The sequence below is a fragment of the Frieseomelitta varia genome, unplaced genomic scaffold, assembly GCF_011392965.1.
Source record: "Frieseomelitta varia isolate USP_RPSP 00005682 unplaced genomic scaffold, Fvar_1.2 scaffold_274, whole genome shotgun sequence".
Taxonomy (NCBI): domain Eukaryota; kingdom Metazoa; phylum Arthropoda; class Insecta; order Hymenoptera; family Apidae; genus Frieseomelitta; species Frieseomelitta varia.
Window position 1 is genome coordinate 184,528 of NW_025110006.1, and position 8,044 is coordinate 192,571.

Below are 8,044 nucleotides of genomic sequence, written 5' to 3' on the forward strand. Positions count from 1 at the left end.
TTTTTTTTTTTTTTTTTTTTTTTTTTTTTTTTTTTAATAGAACATATGTGTAATATTGACTCTGGTCGGTCTCTTCTTCCCCTTCTTCTTCTTCTTCTTCGTCTTTTTCCCCGCTTATCTTTCGAACACTGATGAAAATAAGGTCCTCTTAGAACTACAGGAATTCAAGAATTCACGACCAACTGCAATGAGCGTAAACTCTAAAGTATCTTGCTCTACGCTCCGGCTTTTATCACAATGACATGTGCATACATATTTTATACTCGGAGAGAGAGTTTCAATTTGGAAACGCGCGTTTATTACTCGGATATGTAAAATCTTTGCTCCAGTCGTGTTTAGCCATGCGAAAAATTGAAAATTTCGTTTCGCGGAAAGAAACTGAAGGAACACGCCAGTTTCTCTCAATGTTTCTTCTTCTTTTTTTTTTTTTTTAACCATAACCGTTTGATAAATATCTTCGTACTCGTTTAAAAACCGACTTACTATCGTAAACTACAGGCAAACAATTGTCAAAGATTAAAACGCAGTTATAACACAGTTACCTCAAGTTTTTCGTTCGCCGATCGATCGAGAAACGCGAATCCTTTGCGTAAAAAGGAGAATGCTCGGCAAGTGTGTGTAACACTGTTTTGGTACGTTGCACCGTGCTCCGAATCGTTTCGCATCGATTGCCTTTGGTTAACAAGGCCGCACGAAAGTATGAAAAGGAAAGTAGGCAGATTACAAATGCCGATACGGCCAGGCCACATTGATACACGTCACACGAAACATCTATTACATCATATAGTAACTGGAATATCTGGGAGTGATTATATCGATTTATCTCGGATACGAATTCAACATTGAAAAATGATCAGGGACAAAGGATTCGTCGAAACAGGGAAACGGAGAGAGTTTTTTTTCTTACGACGTTACGATGAAACGCCGCGGAATAATCGTCCGTCTACGCAATTGATATTTTATCGATCTGAAAGTTTTTTCTCGATTCCGCCTCCACTCTCTCTCGTAATTGCTTTGCAATCGATTTCCAACTGTGTGTGTGTGTGTGTGACTCGTACGATTCAGAAACGATCGAAAATCCGAATCGTCACGTTTTACTCCTACACGATCTCCTCGGAATCTCGAATGTTTTGCGTCATTTTCGATCTCGCCGCTCCCGTGGTGATTTCGTGCTCGTGACCCGACTTTCAAAAATCAGCGACTGACTCTGAATGACTCTCGTACGGTTCAAAACGGAATCTAGCTCGGCAATGCTCGTAGAACCTCGAAGAATCTTTTTTCATCGATCTTCCTTTCGTATTCGCGAAAATTTCAATCGAGATCGCGCAAAATCAGATAAAGAACGCGCCAGTCCGAGGGTAATTGGATATGTGCACGATGAAATTTTATTCCCCTCCCGATACCATGAAAAATTATTACCAAAATAATAATCTTTAAAAAAGAATTAATAAATTATATAATTTTTACTACTGTTGATTAATACTAAAAATCATAATTTGAAAGATAAAGTTATAATATTATATAAATAAATTTGTAGTTTGTCCCATAAATTTTTTTATATAATATAATAAAAAAATAAATCGTATAACATTATAATATAATAATATAAATAACAATATAATATAATAATAATAATAATAAAATAAATAATATAATATATTTAATTAATTATTATTATATTAAATTTATTTAAAAATATAATATTATAATATAATAATAATATAATATTATATTTAATTAATTATTATTATATTATAAATTAAATTTATTTAAAAAAAACTAAATATTAATAAATACGACAAATATTTAATTTCTTAATAAATTTAGAAATTAAATGTTTGTCGTATTTATTAATATTTAGTTTTTTATACGTGCAAAGCGGAAAGCCGCATCACGGATAGCGATCGATAAGCGCTTCGCGGTCCACCGTTCCGCTTTGAGTTTGCATGTTAAAACTGCAAGATTTGAATATTATCGGCGGCGATCGAATGGCATGGCCTCGCGGAACCCTTCGAATTTACCCACACCGTGATCGAGAACTTTGTCTCGAGATTTTAGCGGCAGAACGACAGTTCATGAATATGTACACTCTAAGAAACTTTCTTTCCCTTCCCATCCCCCCTTCTTTTCTATTTTCTCAAGTTCAATTAAGAGAGCTTCTTGTGAAATTCGACTTCTCGCCTCGAAGATTCCGGTTTGAACTTGCCCCGTTAACATTAGAACCACCAAGATGGCCGACACGACCAGTTCGCAATTTCTCGTAGAAGTTTCATCAATTTGCACGAAACGTTCATCGCTCGTTTCTTTCATTTCGTAATTAAGAGCTGTGAACGTATCGTGAAGTACGTTTCGATTTGCGCGATCTATCGTGAAATTCGACTTCTCGTTGCGAACTTGCCCCGTTAACACTAGAACCATCAAGATGGCCGACACGACCGACTCGCGACCTCTCTCGTGGGAACTTCGTCAATTTACAATACACGTTTGCACGTTTAGATATTCTTCGTGACGTACAAACGAAGCCTGACGTCTTTGTAAACTTTTCTCCTCCTCATCGAGGCTTTACAAATTTATATATATATATATATATATATCCTCGTCGTCGGTCAGTTCTAGCGTCAATGAAACGGAATTTCGTTCATCGGCGAGGGTGTATTCGCCATCGATACAATTGAATAAATTCAAGAAATTCAAGAACGTTTCGCGAACATTATCTCTCTCGTGCGACTTAAAGAGAAAATTCGTCTGTTCGTTTGTCATTACCTTTCTACGCGTGTCGGGGATCACCACGATCCGAATTTCTTTTTCCTCTTTTTTTTTTTTTCCTTTTTTCCAAATCACACGAAGTAACGGGGCCGGTTGCAGTTGCGAGCCTGAGTTTGCAGGATCATACGAGGAGCTCCTTGAAGAAGTCCTCGGCAAGCAAGTCCTACAAATAATCGTCCACCCGGTCGTTCTCGTCCGGTGGGCTGGGCTCGCTGACGCTGAGTATAGGCAGGCCGAAGTGTTGCACCTCGATGCTCGACTCCGGCGTGCGTCTCGTGTAGTCGCAGCTCTTCGAGTGCCGTTCGATACCGGTACGCCGATGATGATGATGATAGCGCGGGGGCAGGCGGGCGTCGGTATCGCCGGATCGCCGATAACACCTGCGGATTTCACCCAACAACGTGGACTTAGTCGATCGAACGATTCGTTTCTGGAGCTAGGGCCGAAAATACGCTCGGAATTTGGACGAATTCCCCATCGAAATGATGACGGGACGATCGATCGTTTCGGCTATCTTATCTCTACGAATTATTTCCAGACTGCGGACTTTTATGCATCCGAAGGGAAAATCCAAAGGTGCAGAATTGATATGGTAATACGTGTAAAACTATTCATAAGTACAGTTGCTTTTCACAACGCTGCACGCAAAGACAAATTTTCTATCTAGGCTCTAGCTTTTGCACGTGATGTGAAACAAAAAAAAAAAAAGAAAAAAAAAAAAATGTATGAAATATTCGCAGTACAAAGTACTTTTCACGACACGTTTTTGTTTCTATCTGGGTTCGATTCTTTTTTCTTTACTTATCACACTTCCGAAAAATACGATTTCGCGTGAAAATCCGCAGTCTGATTATTTTGATTCAATTTGACTTCAATTCGAACTTAATTTAGACCCATGTCGCACAATTTTCAACAAAATAGCCGAACGTGAGGTGATACACGTGAAATGTAAAAACATTTTTTTTTTTTTTGGAGAAAGAAAAGAGGGAAAAGGAATCACGACCATGCGCTCTTCAACAGTTTCTAGCTATTTATGCCAAAAAGCCATTAGCTTATGGAAATCCTTTAGCGTGAATATCACGAGGTTGTACTGAATTCCTTCTGGAGGACGTCCACTTATCAATTAGACAACGAACGTCGCTTCCAAATTATTGCATTGGTGCATTCAATTTCCATTGTGAACATCGCCCGATCTGAAAGCATCAGATTTGTTTTCCGTCAGAATATTTGAAAGGGAGGGTCTACTTACGAAAAGGGTGTTCAACACAATGGTTCTTTACACAAGGAAGTTACTAGATCAGTATACAAGGTGGGAAAGAAAAGTCTGTCCGATGAATTCTACATCTTCGATTTCACAAAAATATATGTTAAGAATTGATCTTGAATTTCAAGGTCAAAAAAATTTTCTTTTTCTTGCATTGTTTCCTACTTATCACGAACGGTAAAATTTTTCCAAAAAAAAAACCACAGCGCGCAACCTAATGGTTCTTTTGAAAAAGTTTCCGAATCATTCAACGCTGCGGACGCGTGCGTGCTAACAGCGACTTTATGGTTCCATAGGACGCGTAGATGTCTATATTGCGCGATGTTGTATACTTCGAATAATGTTAACTGTTTTATCGTTCGATTATTTAGACTCACACTGATGCTACAACTATGATAAATCAAGCGTTGGTGAAAATTAAGTACGAGAATTACGTAAAATAGACATAGGCATAAAATAGAATCATAAAGTCGCTGTTAGGACGCACGTTAAGAAACGCCGCGCGTTATCGAAGTCGACACTTTTCAAAATAACTTTCAAATTTAACAGAAATATAAACTGCTCTTGAAAAATAGAACAATTAACAGTTCTTTTTGGCATAAATAGCTTTATGGTATCAAGTGGCGTACAATTCTGTTTAACACCAAAGCTACGATCAACGATCAAATCATCGGAACGCTCGTCAGAAATGTTCAAGTGAAAAAGAAAACAGAAAAACTGTAAAATACAACAGAATACACAAGAATAACTTTTATTTATATATTTTATAAAAAAATCATTTAAAATATACTGTCTTGCATCTGTAAGAAATCTAACGAGAATTATGAATTAATCATTTCGACGATCGCGACAAATATTATGAGGTCAGGACAGTTTGAAATTTTCAAAAAAATCGATTTTTGTTTTAAATGGTAGTTCGAAGTCCTAGAAATAAGATACAGAAGGTGCTAGTCTTTAAAACGACTTACTTTCGGGTATAATAATAAATTCCGCGAATACGGAATAATTGAATTTGTATCACCGTTTACAATTTTAAGCAGTATTACAAAGTGTAGATCGTGTGATTCAAATATTATTTTTGGTGAATCGAATATTAGGGGACTTGGATTCAANTTTAATTGTGAATTGTAAGAACTGTGAGCCGCGATATACAAGTAAAAAGAAGTAAGTAAAGGATACATATGAAAAATGACGTTCTGAAAACTTGAAACGCGTTTTTCTCGAAACTAGGTTTTTAGAAACGGCGTGCAAGATATCTCGGGATCCAACCAACCGATTACTGTGAAACTTGGTGCGTATCTTTAGCGTAACATTTACTAGGGATCGACGATCGAACATTCTTCAATTTTCAACAATTACGAAAAATATAAAAGAAATACAAAGAAAACGTAGAGATGTTTGGCATAAATTCGATACATTAAAACCAAAAGCTAATTTTCATAATTTTCACAAAAATCAAAATCGTTGGATCGTCAAACCCTAGAGGATATTGTTCACTTTTGAACGTTCTTTGTCCTTTTGTTGCAGCTAATTCTGTTTAGAATCACGCACACCATGATAGACAATGTAAAAAAAAAAAGTTATGCAAAAGGAAAAGTTAAACAACAGCCCACCATTTTTTCTTTTTCAATGTATAACATATACTCTTACGTATAAATACGTACTCTTTTTTTACTTTCTCTTCCTTTACTCTAATACATACTCTAATATAATATAAATATGTACTCTTTTCTTTACTTTACACCTCCAAGGTATTCGTAATTTTTAAGCCTGTCAAAAAACTGTCCTGTTCCTCTCTCGCGTGTTCGAATAAATGAACATTCGCGATCTGACGAACGTAGTTCTGCAACACATTTGTACACAGGCTACGAAGCTACGCCTCGTCCCCTCTTCCCAAGTAAATGGAAATCGCGATGATGGATATTTATTGGCGAAGTTTCTTATCAGCCACGACCGAAATTGCATTTTTTATTGATGCCGCGCGTGCTCGACAGACGATAAATAGTCGGCAGCGTGTTATATCTTAATGCGACCCTGAATGTTAACTTGGCGTGTGACCAAGTTTCGAGGATGGTCTTTAAGGGGGTGAGAGGTATTTGCAGGATGGGGCGACGTCAATTGCGACGACGCGTATATTTATCGCTTGTTGGATGGTATCGAGTGGGTTACAGGCCGCAGATAAAAATACCGTCGTATTTCTTACGCGAGTTCATAGGTGAATGCATTTCGTTCCCGTTGCACTTGAACGTCAAATTTAGAAAACGAATATCGAGTATCGAGCTTCTCGCTAACGAAGCGCGAAAATTTCACTCTCCTCCGCCTTTCCCGATCTATGCACTCTCATCAATGCGAGATCTTGTAAAATTAAGGTGGCAAATTCTAGTGCGAAAGTGCGTGTTTCGTCTAACTTTGTTAGGGAACTTTTTTGCAAAGACACTGTTATACCTTTTGCGGTCAAATCGACAAGGTTTATTTGTACGTATTTCAACGACGTTTCAAAAATTTTTCGGGACGAAAAAAAGGTAGAACTAGTGGCACTGCGTAGTGCTACTCTCGAACGTAGTCGTTAGAAAAGATCGTCTCACGGTGTCCATGAATGATTCCTTTAATTAGTATGAGTTTGGCTATAGCAGGTAACGAAACAAAAGAAAAAAAGTCGATGATTGAAAACGTGGAGACACTTTGAAGTTCGATTATCGATTTTTGCATGTTTCTGTTAAAACTCGGAAAGCCTAAAAAAAAAAAAAAAATATAAAAAATAAAATTTCTTGGCTGACACCAACGTTTTGAAAAACATAGCTTCCAGAGAAATACCTTTAAAGTTTAGTATTGCGTCGTCGCTTCAAACTTAATTTTAGAATTAATTCTAGAATTCTACATGTAAAGTTACAGAGATTTATTTTTGAAACTATGCCCTTAAGAATATGCAAAAAACAGGAAAAGAAAAAAATCAAATTTTTTTTCAAAAGTTCACACTAGAACACCACCTTAAATACAAATGAAACAAATGAGAAAACACTTTCGTTAGTGAACGCTGTTTCACCGAACAATTTACTTTTTCACGCATGTTCGAGATTCGCCTGTGCTTTTAAACTTTCTAACAAAACGCGAAACCAATAGAAAGTTCCGGTTCGTGTTGAATTATTAATTTCTTATTATTATTATTCGATTACTAAATATTTACGATGAAGAAGATTTTAAGGTGCCAGTCCAAAAAGATCGCTACGTCGCTATCGTTTAATAACATTTGCAACGAGAAACGTAAGGGGAAAGAAAGATTCCTTACCGCTCGTCCATGGAAGCTGGCTGTCGCACAGGACACCGAACGTATTCGTGGCTTCCGCCGGCCCGCCATCCACCGAAACGTCGGCCAATGAACGACGACGAGGACGTCACCGGAGAATCCCTGAAACGTTCACAGCAATCCTCTCTTTTTTTCGCAATTCGATCGAAAACGTCTGTCTGCTTTTTTTTTTTCTCCGCCCTTTCCCCAGTTTCTTTTTTTTCTTTTTTTTCGTCCACGAACGACACGTAGCGTTTCATCGCTGACAACGGGCAAAAACTCGCCAGAGCCGCTGATTTCCCACAGGAGCTACGGTAGCAATTATTCCTGCTGTTAAAAATTTTCAATCTCTTCCCTTCCTGCATTATTTCCTCGCGCTCGCGCCGTTGTCTAACGATCCCGTTTTATTCGTGCAAATTGGTGGTTCCGGCTCGCGAAGTAATAGTTGCTCTCCCCGCTCTCCGCGCCCTCCGTGACGAAAATAATTTTCAGATCGAGTCGTTTGATTTAAAAAATTGTTTCGTTCAATTCTGTTGAACGAATATTGTCGGCGGATGTTCGTCTGCATTTTTTTTTCCTTCTTTTGTTTTGTTTTGTTTTGTTTTGAGGGGAGATGGAAAAAATCTGATACAAAACTTCTGAAGCAGAATACTTATTTGTAGTAACTGTAATAGTTGATAGAAGAAACGAATTTGTATTCAGGTTCCATTTTTTTTTTTTTTTTTTTTTTT

The 8,044-nt window shown here is 37.4% G+C and overlaps 1 protein-coding gene across 8 annotated transcripts in view; it reads right to left on the reverse strand.

Annotated features, from left to right (window-relative positions):
* Nucleotides 1-2,139: 2,139 nt before the first annotated feature.
* LOC122528986 overlaps nt 2,140-8,044 on the reverse strand; it is a 70,632-nt gene continuing 64,727 nt past the window's right edge. For 6 of the 8 annotated variants that reach the window (XM_043654683.1, XM_043654684.1, XM_043654686.1 and 3 more), the window contains 2 exons: nt 7,317-7,436; nt 2,140-3,146 (listed from right to left, as the gene is read on the reverse strand). In XM_043654683.1, coding sequence (XP_043510618.1) covers nt 2,930-3,146; nt 7,317-7,436 — 337 coding nt within the window. In that variant the 3' untranslated portion in view covers nt 2,140-2,929. Of the gene's footprint in view, nt 3,147-3,744; nt 3,960-7,316; nt 7,437-8,044 lie in introns of those variants that run through there. The other 2 variants (XM_043654691.1, XM_043654690.1) reach the window with 2 other exon arrangements.